A 21,596-nucleotide genomic window follows, 5' to 3' on the forward strand; every position below is an offset into this window, starting at 1 on the left:
TAACCCATTGGTTCTGTCCCATACACTACAATAATTATAACCCATTGGTTCTGTCTAATACACTACAATAATTATAACCCATTGGTTCTGTCCCATACACTACAATAATTATAACCCATTGGTTCTGTCCCATACACTACAATAATTATAACCCATTGGTTCTGTCCCATACACTACAATAATTATAACCCATTGGTTCTGTCCCATACACTACAATAATTATAACCCATTGGTTCTGTCCCATACACTACAATAATTATAACCCATTGGTTCTGTCCCATACACTACAATAATTATAACCCATTGGTTCTGTCCCATACACTACAATAATTATAACCCATTGGTTCTGTCCCATACACTACAATAATTATAACCCATTGGTTCTGTCCCATACACTACAATAATTATAACCATTGGTTCTGTCCCATACACTACAATAATTATAACCCATTGGTTCTGTCCCATACACTACAATAATTATAACACATTGGTTCTGTCCACGCCGTATTATACGTATTATTATGTCATTTCACAGATCATGACCCCTGTTCTCTAATTTATTTTAACAGTGAAACATTATTTCATAAGTTAAGATTTGATGTTTTTTTTTCTCTCTCTAAACTTTTGTTTTGTTATAAGATTAATGAGGTGAAGCCGATTACCACAACTAAGCGTTTGTAATCAGGTATTGCCGAAGGCAGTTCACATTTATTAACATTCATAAGGTATATACACCGCCTCTGTCATGGCCGGGTATTAGATAATATAACAGGTCTATCGTACACACACCTCTGGCATGGTATACTATACCAGGCCAGGTATTAGATAATATAACAGGTCTATCGTACACACACCTCTGTCATGGCCAGGTATTATATAATATAACAGGTCTATCGTACACACACCTCTGTCATGGTATACTATACCAGGCCAGGTATTAGATAATATAACAGGTCTATCGTACACACACCTCTGTCATGGTATACTATACCAGGCCAGGTATTAGATAATATAACAGGTCTATCGTACACACACCTCTGTCATGGTATACTATACCAGGCCAGGTATTAGATAATATAACAGGTCTATCATACACACACCTCTGTCATGGCCAGGTATTAGATAATATAACAGGTCTATCGTACACACACCTCTGTCATGGTATACTATACCAGGCCGGGTATTAGATAATATAACAGGTCTATCGTATACACACCTCTGTCATGGCCAGGTATTAGATAATACAACAGGTCTATCATACACATACCTCTGTCATGGCCAGGTATTAGATAATATAACAGGTCTATCATACACACACCTCTGTCATGTTGTACTATACCAGGCCAGGTATTAGATAATATAACAGGTCTATCATACACACACCTCTGTCATGGCCAGGTATTAGATAATATAACAGGTCTATCGTACACACACCTCTGTCATGGTATACTATACCAGGCCAGGTATTAGATAATATAACAGGTCTATCGTACACACACCTCTGTCATGGCCAGGTATTAGATAATATAACAGGTCTATCATACACACACCTCTGTCATGGCCAGGTATTAGATAATATAACAGGTCTATCATACACACACCTCTATCATGGCCAGGTATTAGATAATATAACAGGTCTATCGTACACACACCTCTGTCATGGCCAGGTATTAGATAATATAACAGGTCTATCATACACACAACTCTGTCATGGCCAGGTATTAGATAATATAACAGGTCTATCATACACACACTTCTGTCATGGTATACTATACCAGGCCAGGTATTAGATAATATAACAGGTCTATCATACACACACTTCTGTCATGGTATACTATACCAGGCCAGGTATTAGATAATATAACAGGTCTATCGTACACACACCTCTGTCATGGCCAGGTATTAGATAATATAACAGGTCTATCATACACACACCTATGTCATGGCCAGGTATTAGATAATATAACAGGTCTATCATACACACACCTCTGTCATGGCCAGGTATTTGATAATATAACAGGTCTATCGTACACACACCTCTGTCATGGTATACTATACCAGGTCAGGTATTAGATAATATAACAGGTATATCGTACACACACCTCTGTCATGGCCAGGTATGAGATAATATAACAGGTCTATCGTACACACACCTCTGTCATGGCCAGGTATTAGATAATATAACAGGTATATCATACACACACCTCTGTCATGGCTAGGGTTTAGATAATATAACAGGTCTATCATACACACACCTCTGTCAATGGCCAGGTATTAGATAATATAACAGGTCTATCGTACACACACCTCTGTCATGGTATACTATACCAGGCAAGGTATTAGATAATATAACAGGTCTATCATACACACACCTCTATCATGGCCAAGTATTAGATAATATAACAGGTCTATCATACACACACTTCTGTCATGGTATACTATACCAGGCCAGGTATTAGATAATATAACAGGTCTATCATACACACACTTCTGTCATGGTATACTATACCAGGCCAGGTATTAGATAATATAACAGGTCTATCGTACACACACCTCTGTCATGGCCAGGTATTAGATAATATAACAGGTCTATCATACACACACCTCTGTCATGGCCAGGTATTTGATAATATAACAGGTCTATCGTACACACACCTCTGTCATGGTATACTATACCAGGTCAGGTATTAGATAATATAACAGGTATATCGTACACACACCTCTGTCATGGCCAGGTATGAGATAATATAACAGGTCTATCGTACACACACCTCTGTCATGGCCAGGTATTAGATAATATAACAGGTATATCATACACACACCTCTGTCATGGCTAGGGTTTAGATAATATAACAGGTCTATCAACACACCCTCTTCAAAGGGCCGGGATTAGATAATATAACGATCTATCGTACACACACCCTGCATGGGCCCGGGATTGATATAAACAGGTCTATCGTACACACACCTTGTCATGGTATACTATACCAGGCAAGGTATTAGATAATATAACAGGTCTATCGTACACACACCTCTATCATGGCCAAGTATTAGATAATATAACAGGTCTATAACAACTTTTGTAGGTATCTTACCGGCCAGGAAGAAAAAAAAAAAAAAAACCAAAAAAAAACTTTGTTTTTTTTGGGGTTTTTGTTTGGTTTTTTTTTGGGTTTTTTTTAACGTTTCCCCCCCCCCCCCCCCCAAAAACCCCAAATTGTAATTTCATATACACACCCCTCTTTTTCATCCAGTATTGTAAATATACAGGTCTTCTAACAACCCCCCCTTGGCCCCGGGGATTAGATAAAAAACGTCTATCAACAACCCTCTTTATGGGCCCGTTTTGATATTAACAGGTCTTAACACAACCCCACCCAAAAAAAAAATAAAAAAAAACCCTCTGTCAGGTAATATACCAGGCCCCTTTAGATAATATAACAGGTTATCTACACAACCCTTTTGTTCATGGCCGGGATTAGTAATATAACAGGTCTATCGTACACACACCTCTGTCATGGTATATTCCACCCCGGGATAGATAAATAACGGGCATCATACCCACACCTCTTCATGGCCCCGGGATTAGATAATATAACAGGTCTATCAACAACCCTTGTCATGGCCAGGTATTAGATAATATAACAGGTCTATCGTACACACACCTCTGTCATGTATATAACCCGCCAGGGATTAGATAAAACAGGTCATCTCCCCCCCTCTGTCTGGTATCTATAAAGGGGAAGGGATTTGATATATAAAGGCATCTACACACCCTCTATAAATGGCCAGTATTAGATAAAAAACAGGCATAACACACACCCTGGCATGGGCCCGGGATAGATAATATAACAGGTCTATCATTCACACACCTCTGTCATGGCCAGGTATTAGATAATATAACAGGTCTATCATACACACCCCTTTGTCATGGTATACTATACCAGGCCAGGTATTAGATAATATAACAGGTATATCATACACACACCTCTGTCATGGCTAGGTTTTAGATAATATAACAGGTCTATCGAACACACACCTCTGTCATGACCAGGTATTAGATAATATAACAGGTCTATCATACACACACCTCTGTCATGGCCAGGTATTAGATAATATAACAGGTCTATCGTACACACACCTCTGTCATGGCCAGGTATTAGATAATATAACAGGTCTATCGTACACACACCTCTGTCATGGCCAGGTATTAGATAATATAACAGGTCTATCGTACACACACCTCTGTCATGGTATACTATACCAGGCAAGGTATTAGATAATATAACAGGTCTATCATACACACACCTCTACCATGGCCAAGTATTAGATAATATAACAGGTCTATCATACACACACCTCTGTCATGGCCAGGTTTTATAAATAAAGGTCTATTTCCAACCTTTCATGGTTACTAACCCCGGCAAAGGTATTTGATAATAACAGGTCACAAACACACCCCACCAAAAAAAAACACCACAACACCCTTCTGGGCCCTTTATAAAATAACGTTCTACACCCCCCTTTTTTTTTCCCGGAGTATTTTTATAAAAGGGTTTTTCTACACCACCCCTTTCTGGCTAAAGGTATAAAATAAAACAGGGCATCAACACAACCTCTTCAGGCCAGGTATTTAAAATAACAGTTATCTACACACACCCCTTCATTTTCCCCAAAAGGGATTAGATAATTAACAGGCTATCTAACACACCTCTTCATGGCCAATATTATAAAAAACGGTCTATCATACACACCCTCTTCATCCCTTAGATAATATAAAAAGGTTATCTACACACACCCCAATTTTTTCCCGGCCAGGTATTTGATAATATAAAAGGGTTTTCGACCACACCCCTGTCATGGTTAAAAATACCAGGGCCGGTTTAATTAAAAAAAGGTCTATCGTACACCACCTCTGTCTGGTTTTCTATACCGCCATTTAGATAATATAAAGGTCATCGACACACACCTCTTTGGGTTTTTATGGGCCAGTATAATAAAATAACAGGTCTATCATACCCCCACACCTCTTTTTAGGTATACTTTCCCGGCCCCGGGATTGAAAATAACATCTATCATCACACACCCCTTCATGGCCAGGGTTTTTAAAAAAACATCATCATAACAAAAATTTTTCGTTCATGGGCCCGGTATTTGATAAATTTAAAAGGTTTTCTACCCCACCTCTGTCATGGTATTTTAAAATTTAAAAAAAAACCAGTCCCAGGTATTAAAATAAACAGGTCTATCTACCACACCTCTGATGGCCCTATAATAATAACAGGGCCCCCCCATGGGGGATTAGATAATAAAAGGCTAAACTACACACACCCTGTCATGGCCAGGGATTAAAAAATATAACAGTCTACGCAACACCCCTGTCTTATACATCCCCGGCCAGGGATTGAAAATAACAGTCTATCATACACAAAACCCTCGCCAAAAAGGGAAAAAACTTATACAAAGGGCCAGTATTAGATAAATAACAGGGAAACTTTCCCCACCCTTATGGCTTGGCCAGGTATTAGATAATAAAAGTTATCTACACAAACCCCTTTTTATGGTATACTTACCAGGCCAGGGATAATAAATTTAAAAGGGTTTCAAACCCAACCCCTTTTATGGCCAGGTTTAAAAAATAAAGGTCATCAACCCCACCCCTGTCATGGAAAAACCAGGGGATTAGTAAAAACAGGTCTATCATTCACACACCCTTTTCATGGCCAGGGTTTGAAATATAACGGTCATGTCACACACCTCTGCATGGCCCCTGTATTAGATATTAAAAGGGTTATCTACACACCCTCTGCTGCCAGGGAAATAAATAACAGGTCACGTACACACAGCGGCCGGTGTTTTGGGTTTTAAACCCCCGCAGGTATTTAGATAATATAAAAGGGATCATACACACAAACCCCTTCCAGGCCCGGGATTAGTTAAACAGTCATCTACACCACCTTGTCGGCCCGGGATTTGTAATTAAAAGGGTTTTCGTACCACACCCCTGTCATGGTATACTATACCAGGCCAGGTATTAGATAAAACAGGTCTATCGTACACCCCCTTTTGTTTAAAAAGGGGTATTAAATTTTAAAAAAAACCCCCCCCTTTTAAAGAAAAGATATATAACAGGTCATCATACACCACCTCTGTCATGGCCATATGATAATTAAAAAGGTTTTCTACACACACCTCTGTCTGGGATACTTTCCAGGCCGGTATTAATAATTAACAGTCTATCATCACAACCTCTGTCAATTTGGCCCGGTATTGAAAAATATAACAGGGCTATGTACCCACCCTGTCAGGTTACTATACCCCGGCAGGGGTGGGTAATATAACAGTTATCTACCCAAAACCTCTGTCTGGCCGGTTATAGATAATATAACAGGTCTATCGAACCACACCCACCTCTGTCATGACCAGGTAATTAGTAATCTAACAGGTCATCATACACACACCTCTGGTCATGGACAGGTTGTATTAGATAATATAACAGGTCTATCGTATCACACACACCTCTGTCATGGCCATGTATTAGATAATATAACAGGTCTATCGTACACCACACCTCTGTCATGGGCCAGGTATTAGATAATATAACAGGTCTATCGTACACACACCTCTGTCATGGTATACTATACCAGGGCAAGGTACATATTAGATAGTATAACAGGTTCTATCATACACACACCTCTTCTCATGGCCAAGTATTAGATAATATAACAGGTCTATCATAACACACACCTCTGTCAATTGGCCAGGAATATTAGAATAATATAACAGGTATATCGTACACACACCTCTTGTCATGGTATTAGACTATACCAGGGCCCAGGTATTAGATAATATAACAGGTCTATCGTACACACCCTCGTCATGGGATACAACCAGGCCATTATAGTAATATAACAGGTCTACTACCACAAACCCTTCATGGAGATTAAAATAAAAACGGGCTATCATAACACACCTCTGTCTGGGGCCCGGTTTAGTAATATAACAGGTCACTACACACACCTCTTTCATGGCAAAGGGTATTGATAATAAAAAGGGCTATCGACACCACTTCGGGAGTTCTTACCCGTCAGGTTTAATAATATAAAGTTATGTAACACACCCTGTAGGGCCCCGGTTATGAGAAATATAAAAGGTCTATCTCACACACCCCGTCATGGCCCGGATGATTAATATAAACAGGGTTTTCACACCACCTCTGCAGCCAGTTAGATAATATAACAGTTATCAACACCCTTTTTTTGTTTTTAGGCCAGGTATTATAATTAACATTACAAAACCACCCCTGCATGGCAGGGTTTTTGAAATATAAAGGTCTTCGAAAACACAATTTTTGCCAATTGGTAAATCTATACCCCCCCCGGCCCGGATTAAAAATATAAAAGGTTATCTACACCACCTCTGCAGGCCAGGGGATTAAAATATAACAGGTCTATCGTACACACACCTCTGTCATGGCCAGGTATTAGATAATATAACAGGTCTATCGTACACACACCTCTGTCATGGTTTTTTTATACCAGGCAAAGGGATTAATAATTAACAGGCAATTCCCACCCTCTCATCCAGATTTAGATAAAAATAACGGTCTATCTACCCCACCTCTGTCATGGCCAGGATTAGATAATAAAAGGGTTTTCTACACACCCTCTGTCATGGTAACTATACCCCAGGCCAGGGATTGATAAAAACGGTTATCGTACACACACCTCGTCATGGAACTTACCAGGGCCCGTATAGAAATTTAAAAAGGGCATCTCACAACCCCCTTCTGGCATTTGAAAAAAAAACCAATTTCCCAGTATTAAAAATACCCGGCCCTATTGTAAAACATCTTTATTCACAACCGTCCCCGGGATTAATAATAAAGGTCTATCATCCCCCCCCCTTTGTCTGGGGTACTATACCAGGCCCGTATTAGATAATTAACAGGTTATCATAAAACACCCCTGTCAGGCAGGTTTTAAAAATATAAAGGTCATCAACCACACCCTTTTGTTAAAAAAGGTTACTAAACCCCAGGCCAGGTATTAGATAATAAACAGGTTATCTAAAAAACCCCGGGCCCTGGCCCGGTTTTAGATAAATACAGGTCTATCGACCCACCCCTTATGGCAGGTTGATAAAATCGGTCCTTTTTTTTTCCCCCAAAAACCTCTGTCAGGGCCCTTTAGATAATATAACGGTCTACGAACCACACCTTTGGTTCATGGGCCCGGATTTGATAAATAACAGGTCTATGCCCCACCTCTGTCATGGCCAGGGATTAGATAATATAACAGGGCTTCAAAACCCCCCCTCTGTCAGGTATACTTACCGGCCAGGGATTAGATAATATAACAGGTCTATCGTACACACACCTCTGTCATGGCCAGGTATTAGATAATATAACAGGTCTATCATACACACACCTCTGTCATGGCCAGGTATTAGATAATATAACAGGTCTATCGTACACACACCTCTGTCATGGCCAGGTATTAGATAATATAACAGGTCTATCATACACACACCTCTGTCATGGCCAGGTATTAGATAATATAACAGGTCTATCATACACACACCTCTGTCATGGCCGGGTATTAGATAATATAACAGGTCTATCGTACACACACCTCTGTCATGGTATACTATACCAGGCCAGGTTTTAGATAATATAACAGGTCTATCGTACACACACCTCTATCATGGCCAGGTCGACCATAAAAATCATGTTTCCGAACGTGATCATGTTGTAGACTGTCAGAGTTAGTAATGTTATAGAGTTATGATAGGTGATGAATGAGTTCCTGTGTTGGGAGTCAATCACGTGACTCCGCAGGGTACACGGCCTTTACGGTTAACGGTTTAGGAGAGTATACTATTGAGATTTAGCCATTGTTTGTTGGAACTATGACACAACAGTTAGTACTTTGTTGTTTGGAGGATATCTATAGAAAGGAAGGTTTTCTTTTTCACCTATACATTTGTAGGTGGCTTAAATGTGTCTGTTTTGTAAACGTTAAATTGATCACTGAATCCATAGTACATGATATAAATAATATCTTATCGAGAAGTTTAACCTGCTGTAGGATTTTAACACACCCTATACCACAATCTACATTCTTAAGAGCATTCTATCACTATCCACCAGAGTTACAATAACCATTTTATATTGTAGGACCTACTCTCAGATAATTTTCCGAAATATAATTTTATTGATTCGACCAATTTCCCGTTTCTCAGAATCCAATAGATATATTCTTTTACTTACATAGAATCCGATTCATAATTGGAACAGTGAATGTCACCTTTGTGTAAATATGAGCTTATCTGCATCATTGGAGCACTAACTTAGGAGAACCCTTTACTGAATTTATAGAGAGCTACTTATGGACTGATGATGATGATGATGACGACGACGACGACGACGACGACGATGATGACGATGATGATGATGATGATGATGATGATGGTGATGATGATGATGATGACGACGACGATGATGATGATGATGATGATGATGATGATGAATTGTTTACCCTCCTGGTCCAGATCCTCGGGGAAATCCTTGTCGAAGTCGTACAGATCACCTGCAGTGGTGACACTATGCATATCTGCACTTTCTGCTCTCGTATGTTCGTCCGACCGTTCCGAGCCACACAGATCCCCTCGTATCCGTCTGATGTGAGCACTCTTGGCGCGACGTGTGGCTCCTGGTCGGTTCATACGGTACTTCGTCATAATTGAGTACGGGTCAGCCGTCTTACAGCGGGTCACGAAATTTGACATGTCAAACTGAAAACCAATTGGATAAAAGTTCTGTGTTAGCTGTTCATACGTATAAACAATGAGGTGGTGTGTGTTATCGATAACAGAGTATATCTCTACCAGGACATATACATCTCAACATCTCACGCAAAATCGATTGAATGAAACCTATTTATCAACAAAATCAAAATTTAGAAACAAAATTCACAAACAAAATGTACAGGGATAAAATAAAAATCTATAATAAGACCAGGTTTACCGGGGGTTTGTCTAGACTTCATCTGACACTGGGACGTAGATCATGATATCAACCAGTTTCGTACTTCCTTATTGTCCTATCAACAGTGGACAGCTACAAGGAACAAACCCTTTGATGTTGATTGTACTATATCATAACATCGACTGAAGAAGAAAAAGATGCTAGTTTCCAGAAAATAAATAACAAATTATAGGGATCGCCTATCCTACAGTTCAGTTTGACCTCGTGGTTACATTGTTTGATAGAGTCTGCTGTATCCTACAGTTCAGTTTGACCTAATAGTTACATTGTTTGATAGAGTCTGCTGTATCCTACAGTTCAGTTTGACCTAATAGTTACATTGTATGATAGAGTCTGCTGTATCCTACAGTTCAGTTTGACCTAATTGTTACATTGTATGATAGAGTCTGCTGTATCCTACAGCTCAGTTTGACCTAATTGTTACATTGTATGATAGAGTCTGCTGTATCCTACAGCTCAGTTTGACCTAATTGTTACATTGTATGATAGAGTCTGCTGTATCCTACAGCTCAGTTTGACCTAATTGTTACATTGTATGATAGAGTCTGCTGTATCCTACAGCTCAGTGTGACCTAATTGTTACATTGTATGATAGAGTCTGCTGTATCCTACAGCTCAGTTTGACCTCGTGGTTACATTGTATGATAGAGTCTGCTGTATCATACAGCTCAGTGTGACCTAATTGTTACATTGTTTGATAGAGTCTGCTGTATCCTACAGCCAAGTGTGACCTAATTGTTACATTGTTTGATAGAGTCTGCGGTATCCTACAGCTCAGGGTGACCTAATTGTTACATTGTATGATAGAGTCTGCTGTATCCTACAGCTCAGTTTGACCTAATTGTTACATTGTTTGATAGAGTCTGCTGTATCATACAGCTCAGTGTGACCTAATTGTTACATTGTTTGATAGAGTCTGCTGTATCCTACAGCTCAGTTTGACCTCGTGGTTACATTGTATGATAGAGTCTGCTGTATCCTACAGCTCAGTGTGACCTAATTGTTACATTGTATGATAGAGTCTGCTGTATCATACAGCTCAGTGTGACCTAATTGTTACATTGTTTGATAGAGTCTGCTGTATCCTACAGCTCAGTTTGACCTCGTGGTTACATTGTATGATAGAGTCTGCTGTATCCTACAGCTCAGTTTGACCTAATTGTTACATTGTATGATAGAGTCTGCTGTATCATACAGCTCAGTGTGACCTAATTGTTACATTGTTTGATAGAGTCTGCTGTATCCTACAGCCAAGTGTGACCTAATTGTTACATTGTTTGATAGAGTCTGCGGTATCCTACAGCTCAGGGTGACCTAATTGTTACATTGTATGATAGAGTCTGCTGTATCCTACAGCTCAGTTTGACCTAATTGTTACATTGTATGATAGAGTCTGCTGTATCCTACAGCTCAGTGTGACCTCGTGGTTACATTGTATGATAGAGTCTGCTGTATCATACAGCTCAGTGTGACCTAATTGTTACAATGTATGATAGAGTCTGCTGTATCCTACAGCTCAGTTTGACCTAATTGTTACATTGTATGATAGAGTCTGCTGTATCCTACAGCTCAGTGTGACCTAATTGTTACATTGTATGATAGAGTCTGCTGTATCCTACAGCTCAGTTTGACCTCGTGGTTACATTGTATGATAGAGTCTGCTGTATCCTATAGCTCAGTTTGACCTAATTGTTACATTGTATGATAGAGTCTGCTGTATCCTACAGCTCAGTTTGACCTAATTGTTACATTGTATGATAGAGTCTGCTGTATCCTACAGCTCAGTGTGACCTAATTGTTACAATGTATGATAGAGTCTGCTGTATCCTACAGCTCAGTGTGACCTAATTGTTACATTGTATGATAGAGTCTGCTGTATCCTACAGCTCAGTTTGACCTCGTGGTTACATTGTATGATAGAGTCTGCTGTATCCTATAGCTCAGTTTGACCTCGTGGTTACATTGTATGATAGAGTCTGCTGTATCCTACAGCTCAGTTTGACCTAATTGTTACATTGTATGATAGAGTCTGTTGTATCCTACATCTCAGTTTGACCTCGTGGTTACATTGTTTGATAGAGTCTGCTGTATCCTACAGCTCAGTTTGACCTAATTGTTACATTGTATGATAGAGTCTGCTGTATCCTACAGCTCAGTTTGACCTAATTGTTACATTGTTTGATAGAGTCTGCTGTATCCTACAGCTCAGTTTGACCTAATTGTTACATTGTATGATAGAGTCTGCTGTATCCTACAGTTCAGTTTGACCTAATAGTTACATTGTATGATAGAGTCTGCTGTATCCTACAGCTCAGTTTGACCTCGTGGTTACATTGTTTGATAGAGTCTGCTGTATCCTACAGCTCAGTTTGACCTAATTGTTACATTGTATGATAGAGTCTGCTGTATCCTACAGTTCAGTTTGACCTAATAGTTACATTGTATGATAGAGTCTGCTGTATCCTACAGCTCAGTTTGACCTCGTGGTTACATTGTATGATAGAGTCTGCTGTATCCTACATCTCAGTTTGACCTCGTGGTTACATTGTTTGATAGAGTCTGCTGTATCCTACAGCTCAGTTTGACCTAATTGTTACATTGTATGATAGAGTCTGCTGTATCCTACAGCTCAGTTTGACCTAATTGTTACATTGTTTGATAGAGTCTGCTGTATCCTACAGCTCAGTTTGACCTAATTGTTACATTGTATGATAGAGTCTGCTGTATCCTACAGTTCAGTTTGACCTAATAGTTACATTGTATGATAGAGTCTGCTGTATCCTACAGCTCAGTTTGACCTCGTGGTTACATTGTATGATAGAGTCTGCTGTATCCTACAGCTCAGTTTGACCTCGTGGATACAATGTATGATAGAGTCTGCTGTATCCTACAGCTCAGTTTGACCTAATTGTTACATTGTATGATAGAGTCTGCTGTATCATACAGCTCAGTTTGACCTCGTGGTTACATTGTATGATAGAGTCTGCTGTATCCTACAGCTCAGTTTGACCTAATTGTTACAATGTATGATAGAGTCTGCTGTATCCTACAGCTCAGTGTGACCTAATTGTTACATTGTTTGATAGAGTCTGCTGTATTCTACAGCTAAGTTTGACCTCGTGGTTACATTGTATGCTAGAGTCTGCTGTATCCTACAGCTCAGTTTGACCTAATTGTTACAATGTATGATAGAGTCTGCTGTATCCTACAGCTCAGTGTGACCTAATTGTTACATTGTTTGATAGAGTCTGCTGTATTCTACAGCTCAGTTTGACCTCGTGGTTACATTGTTTGATAGAGTCTGCTGTATCCTACAGCTCAGTTTGACCTAATTGTTACCTTGGTTGATAGAGTCTGTTGTATCCTACAGCTCAGTTTGACCTAATTGTTACAATGTATGATAGAGTCTGTTGTATCCTACAGCTCAGTGTGACCTAATTGTTACATTGTATGATAGAGTCTGCTGTATCCTACATCTCAGTTTGACCTCGTGGTTACATTGTTTGATAGAGTCTGCTGTATCATACAGCTCAGTTTGACCTAATTGTTACATTGTATGATAGAGTCTGCTGTATCCTACAGCTCAGTTTGACCTCGTGGTTACATTGTATGATAGAGTCTGCTGTATCCTACAGCTCAGTTTGACCTAATTGTTACATTGTATGATAGAGTCTGCTGTATCCTACAGCTCAGTTTGACCTAATTGTTACATTGTATGATAGAGTCTGCTGTATCCTACAGCTCAGTTTGACCTAATTGTTACATTGTATGATAGAGTCTGCTGTATCATACAGCTCAGTGTGACCTCGTGGTTACATTGTTTGATAGAGTCTGCCGTATCCTACAGCTCAGTTTGACCTCGTGGTTACATTGTATGATAGAGTCTGCTGTATCCTACAGCTCAGTGTGACCTAATTGTTACATTGTATGATAGAGTCTGCTGTATCCTACAGCTCAGTTTGACCTAATTGTTACATTGTATGATAGAGTCTGCTGTATCATACAGCTCAGTGTGACCTCGTGGTTACATTGTTTGATAGAGTCTGCCGTATCCTACAGCTCAGTTTGACCTCGTGGTTACATTGTATGATAGAGTCTGCTGTATCCTACAGCTCAGTGTGACCTAATTGTTACATTGTATGATAGAGTCTGCTGTATCCTACAGCTCAGTTTGACTAATTGTTACATTGTATGATAGAGTCTGCTGTTTCCTACAGCTCAGTTTGACCTAATTGTTACATTGTTTGATAGATTCTGCTGTATCCTACAGCTCAGTTTGACCTAATTGTTACATTGTATGATAGAGTCTGTTGTATCCTACAGCTCAGTTTGACTAATTGTTACATTGTATGATAGAGTATGCTGTATCCTACAGCTCAGTGTGACCTAATTGTTACATTGTATGATAGAGTCTGCTGTATCCTACAGCTCAGTTTGACCTAATTGTTACATTGTATGATAGAGTATGCTGTATCCTACAGCTCAGTGTGACCTAATTGTTACATTGTTTGATAGAGTCTGCTGTATCCTACAGCTCAGTGTGACCTAATTGTTACATTGTATGATAGAGTCTGCTGTATCCTACAGCTCAGTTTGACCTAATTGTTACATTGTTTGATAGAGTCTGCCGTATCCTACAGCTCAGTTTGACCTAATTGTTACATTGTTTGATAGAGTCTGCTGTATCCTACAGCTCAGTGTGACCTAATTGTTACATTGTTTGATAGAGTCTGCTGTATCCTACAGCTCAGTTTGACCTAATTGTTACATTGTTTGATAGAGTCTGCTGTATCCTACAGCTCAGTGTGACCTAATTGTTACATTTTATGATAGAGTCTGCTGTATCCTACAGCTCAGTTTGACCTAATTGTTACATTGTATGATAGAGTCTGCTGTATCCTACAGCTCAGTTTGACCTCGTGGTTACATTGTATGATAGAGTCTGCTGTATCCTACAGCTCAGTGTGACCTAATTGTTACATTGTATGATAGAGTCTGCTGTATCCTACAGCTCAGTGTGACATAATTGTTACAATGTATGATAGAGTCTGCTGTATCCTACAGCTCAGTGTGACCTAATTGTTACATTGTATGATAGAGTCTGCTGTATCCTACAGCTCAGTTTGACCTAATTGTTACATTGTATGATAGAGTCTGCTGTATCCTACAGCTCAGTTTGACCTCGTGGTTACATTGTATGATAGAGTCTGCTGTATCCTACAGCTCAGTGTGACCTAATTGTTACATTGTATGATAGAGTCTGCTGTATCCTACAGCTCAGTGTGACCTAATTGTTACATTGTTTGATAGAGTCTGCTGTAACCTACAGCTCAGTTTGACCTCGTGGTTACATATCCAAAATTTTGAAATAAAAATAATGAATCTCCAACAAATCTAAAGACTAGAGATATAATTGCTATATACTACCTGTTCTGGTAAACATGTGGATAGATTTAGATTCGTAAAAGATCAGAGAACAGTCGGTCAAGAGGGCGACATTGTGACCATTGGTATTCCAATAGTCTGTTGAAAGATATATACCAACAAGTTAAAATGTGTCATGAAGCAGAAATCATTTTCCCGATTTCATTCTCGGTAGATTTCAGCTTGGCCTTGGTTGTGTGTTCCATGAGATACTCTCCACAACGAATACGGTATGTAGTTTATCATATGGATCTGGTACGGATATAGACACACACATGTAATCTATCATATGAGTCTGGTACGGATATAGACACACACATGTAGTCTATCATATGAGTCTGGTACGGATATAGACACACACATGTAGTCTATCCCGTGAGTCTGGTACGGATATAGACACACACATGTAGTCTATCATATGGATCTGGTACGGATATAGACACACACATATAGTCTATCATATAGATCTGGTACGGATAACGACACACACATGTAGTCTATCCTATGAGTCTGGTACGGATATAGATACACACATGTAGTCTATCCTATGAGTCTTGTACGGATATAGACACACACATGTAGTCTATCATATAGGTCTGGTACGGATATAGACACACACATGTAGTCTATCCTATGAGTCTGGTACGGATATAGACACACACATGTAGTCTATCATATGAGTCTGGTACGGATATAGATACACACATGTAGTCTATCATATGGATCTGGTACGGATATAGACACACAAATGTAGTCTATCATATAGATCTGGTACGGATATAGACACACACATGTAGTCTATCATATAGATCTGGTACGGATATAGACACACACATGTAGTCTATCATATGAGTCTGGTACGGATATAGACAGACACATGTAGTCTATCATATGAGTCTTGTACGGATATAGACACACACATGTAGTCTATCATATGAGTCTGGTACGGATATAGACACACACATGTAGTCTATCATATGAGTCTGGTACGGATATAGACACACACATGTAGTCTATCCTGTGAGTCTGGTACGGATATAGACACACACATGTAGTCTATCATATAGATCTGTTACGGATATAGACACACACATGTAGTCTATCATATAGATCTGGTACGGATATAGATACACACATGTAGTCTATCATATGGATCTGGTACGGATATAGACACACACATGTAGTCTATCATATGGATCTGGTACAGATATAGACACACACATGTAGTCTATCCTATGGATCTGGTACGGATATAGACACACACATGTAGTCTATCCTATGAGTCTGGTACGGATATAGACACACACATGTAGTCTATCATATGGATCTGGTACGGATATAGACACACACATGTAGTCTATCCTATGGATCTGGTACGGATATAGACACACACATGTAGTCTATCCTATGGATCTGGTACGGATATAGACACACACATGTAGTCTATCCTATGAGTCTGGTACGGATATAGACACACACATGTAGTCTATCCTATGGATCTGGTACGGATATAGACACACACATGTAGTCTATCATATGGATCTGGTACAGATATAGACACACACATGTAGTCTATCATATGAGTCTGGTACGGATATAGACACACACATGTAGTCTATCATATGCATCTGGTACGGATAAGGACACACACATGTAGTCTATCGTATTAGTCTGGTACGGATATAGACGCACACATGTAGTATATCATATGGATCTGGTACGGATATAGACACACACATGTAGTCTATCATATGGATCTGGTACGGATATAGACACACACATGTAGTCTATCATATAGATCTGGTACGGATATAGACACACACATGTAGTCTATCCTATGGATCTGGTACGGATATAGACAAACACATGTAGTCTATCCTATGGATCTGGTACGGATATAGACACACACATGTAGTCTATCCTATGAGTCTGGTACGGATATAGACACACACATGTAGTCTATCATATGAGTTTGGGACGGATATAGACACACACATGTAGTCTATCATATGGGTCTGGTACGGATATAGACACACACATGTAGTCTATCATATGGATCTGGTACAGATATAGACACACACATGTAGTCTATCATATGGATCTGGTACAGATATAGACACACACATGTAGTCTATCCTATGAGTCTGGTACGGATATAGACACACACATGTAGTCTATGCTATGAGTCTGGTACGGATATAGACACACACATGTAGTCTATCCTATGAGTCTGGTACGGATATAGACACACACATGTAGTCTATCATATGGATCTGGTACGGATATAGACACACACATGTAGTCTATCATATGAGTCTTGTACGGATATAGACACACACATGTAGTCTATCATATGAGTCTGGTACGGATATAGACACACACATGTAGTCTATCATATGAGTCTTGTACGGATATAGACACACACATGTAGTCTATCATATAGATCTGGTACGGATATAGACACACATATGTAGTCTATCCTGTGAGTCTGGCACGGATATAGACACACATGTAGTATATCATATGAGTTCGGTACGGATATAGACACACACATGTAGTCTATCCTATGGATCTGGTACGGATATAGACACACACATGTAGTCTATCCTATGAGTTCGGTACGGATATAGACACACACATGTAGTCTATCCTATGGATCTGGTACGGATATAGACACACACAGGTAGTCTATCATATGAGTCTGGTACGGATATAGACACACACATGTAGTCTATCCTGTGAGTCTGGTACGGATATAGACACACACATGTAGTCTATCATATGGATCTGGTACGGATATAGACACACACATGTAGTCTATCATATGGATCTGGTACGGATATAGACACACACAGGTAGTCTATCATATGAGTCTGGCACGGATATAGACACACACATGTAGTCTATCCTATGGATCTGGTACGGATATAGACACACACATGTAGTCTATCCTATGAGTCTGGTACGGATATAGACACACACATGTAGTCTATCCTATGGATCTGGTACGGATATAGACACACACATGTAGTCTATCATATGGATCTGGTACAGATATAGACACACACATGTAGTCTATCATATGAGTCTGGTACAGAAATAGACACACACATGTAGTCTATCATATGGATCTGGTACGAATATAGACACACACATGTAGTCTATCATATGGATCTGGTACGGATATAGACACACACATGTAGTCTATCGTATGGATCTAGTACGGATATAGACACACACATGTAGTCTATCATATGCATCTGTTACGGATAAGGACACACACATGTAGTCTATCGTATTAGTCTGGTACGGATATAGACGCACACATGTAGTCTATCATATGGATCTGGTACGGATATAGACACACACATGTAGTCTATCCTATGGATCTGGTACGGATATAGACACACACATGTAGTCTATCCTATGGATCTGGTACGGATATAGACACACACGTGTAGTCTATCCTATGAGTCTGGTACGGATATAGACACACACATGTAGTCTATCATATGAGTTTGGGACGGATATAGACACACACATGTAGTCTATCATATGGGTCTGGTACGGATATAGACACACACATGTAGTCTATCATATGGATCTGGTACAGATATAGACACACACATGTAGTCTATCATATGGATCTGGTACAGATATAGACACACACATGTAGTCTATCATATGGATCTGGTACGGATATAGACACACACATGTAGTCTATCCTGTGAGTCTGGCACGGATATAGACACACATGTAGTCTATCATATGAGTTCGGTACGGATATAGACACACACATGTAGTCTATCCTATGGATCTGGTACGGATATAGACACACACATGTAGTCTATCCTATGAGTTCGGTACGGATATAGACACACACATGTAGTCTATCCTATGGATCTGGTACGGATATAGACACACACAGGTAGTCTATCATATGAGTCTGGTACGGATATAGACACACACATGTAGTCTATCCTGTGAGTCTGGTACGGATATAGACACACACATGTAGTCTATCATATGGATCTGGTACGGATATAGACACACACATGTAGTCTATCATATGGATCTGGTACGGATATAGACACACACAGGTAGTCTATCATATGAGTCTGGCACGGATATAGACACACACATGTAGTCTATCATATGAGTTCGGTACGGATATAGACACACACATGTAGTCTATCCTGTGAGTCTGGCACGGATATAGACACACACATGTAGTCTATCATATGAGTTCGGTACGGATATAGACACACACATGTAGTCTATCATATGGATCTGGTACGGATATAGACACACACATGTAGTCTATCATATGAGTCTGGTACGGATATAGACACACACATGTAGTCTATCATATAGATCTGGTACGGATATAGACACACACATGTAGTCTATCATATGAGTTCGGTACGGATATAGACACACACATGTAGTCTATCCTATGAGTCTGGTACGGATATAGACAAACACATGTAGTCTATCCTATGAGTCTGGTACGGATATAGACACACACATGTAGTCTATCATATGAGTTCGGTACGGATATAGACACACACATGTAGTCTATCCTATGAGTCTGGTACGGATATAGACACACACATGTAGTCTATCATATGAGTTTGGGACGGATATAGACACACACATGTAGTCTATCATATGGGTCTGGTACGGATATAGACACACACATGTAGTCTATCATATGGATCTGGTACAGATATAGACACACACATGTAGTCTATCATATGGATCTGGTACAGATATAGACACACACATGTAGTCTATCCTATGAGTCTGGTACGGATATAGACACACACATGTAGTCTATGCTATGAGTCTGGTACGGATATAGACACACACATGTAGTCTATCCTATGAGTCTGGTACGGATATAGACACACACATGTAGTCTATCATATGGATCTGGTACGGATATAGACACACACATGTAGTCTATCATATGAGTCTTGTACGGATATAGACACACACATGTAGTCTATCATATGAGTCTGGTACGGATATAGACACACACATGTAGTCTATCATATGAGTCTTGTACGGATATAGACACACACATGTAGTCTATCATATAGATCTGGTACGGATATAGACACACATATGTAGTCTATCCTGTGAGTCTGGCACGGATATAGACACACATGTAGTCTATCATATGAGTTCGGTACGGATATAGACACACACATGTAGTCTATCCTATGGATCTGGTACGGATATAGACACACACATGTAGTCTATCCTATGAGTTCGGTACGGATATAGACACACACATGTAGTCTATCCTATGGATCTGGTACGGATATAGACACACACAGGTAGTCTATCATATGAGTCTGGTACGGATATAGACACACACATGTAGTCTATCCTGTGAGTCTGGTACGGATATAGACACACACATGTAGTCTATCATATGGATTTGGTACGGATATAGACACACACATGTAGTCTATCATATGGATCTGGTACGGATATAGACACACACAGGTAGTCTATCATATGAGTCTGGCACGGATATAGACACACACATGTAGTCTATCATATGAGTTCGGTACGGATATAGACACACACATGTAGTCTATCCTGTGAGTCTGGCACGGATATAGACACACACATGTAGTCTATCATATGAGTTCGGTACGGATATAGACACACACATGTAGTCTATCATATGGATCTGGTACGGATATAGACACACACATGTAGTCTATCATATGGATCTGGTAAGGATATAGACACACACATGTAGTCTATCATATGAGTCTGGTACGGATATAGACACACACATGTAGTCTATCCTGTGAGTCTGGCACGGATATAGACACACACATGTAGTCTATCATATGGATCTGGTACGGATATAGACACACACAGGTAGTCTATCATATGAGTCTGGTACGGATATAGACACACACATGTAGTCTATCATATAGATCTGGTACGGATATAGACACACACATGTAGTCTATCATATGAGTTCGGTACGGATATAGACACACACATGTAGTCTATCCTATGAGTCTGGTACGGATATAGACAAACACATGTAGTCTATCCTATGAGTCTGGTACGGATATAGACACACACATGTAGT

The 21,596-nt window shown here is 39.6% G+C and overlaps 1 protein-coding gene across 1 annotated transcript in view; it reads right to left on the reverse strand.

Moving 5' to 3' along the window:
- LOC117328668 (leucine-rich repeat-containing protein 74A-like) overlaps positions 1-21,596 on the reverse strand; it is a gene marked incomplete at its 3' end in the record, with an annotated part of 55,158 nt that overhangs the window by 31,664 nt on the left and 1,898 nt on the right. The window contains 1 exon segment of the mRNA XM_033886114.1: positions 9,540-9,795. Within this exon segment, the coding sequence (XP_033742005.1) occupies positions 9,540-9,795 (256 nt within the window).

This window comes from Pecten maximus, chromosome 6, assembly GCF_902652985.1.
Source record: "Pecten maximus chromosome 6, xPecMax1.1, whole genome shotgun sequence".
In the NCBI taxonomy this organism is placed as follows: domain Eukaryota; kingdom Metazoa; phylum Mollusca; class Bivalvia; order Pectinida; family Pectinidae; genus Pecten; species Pecten maximus.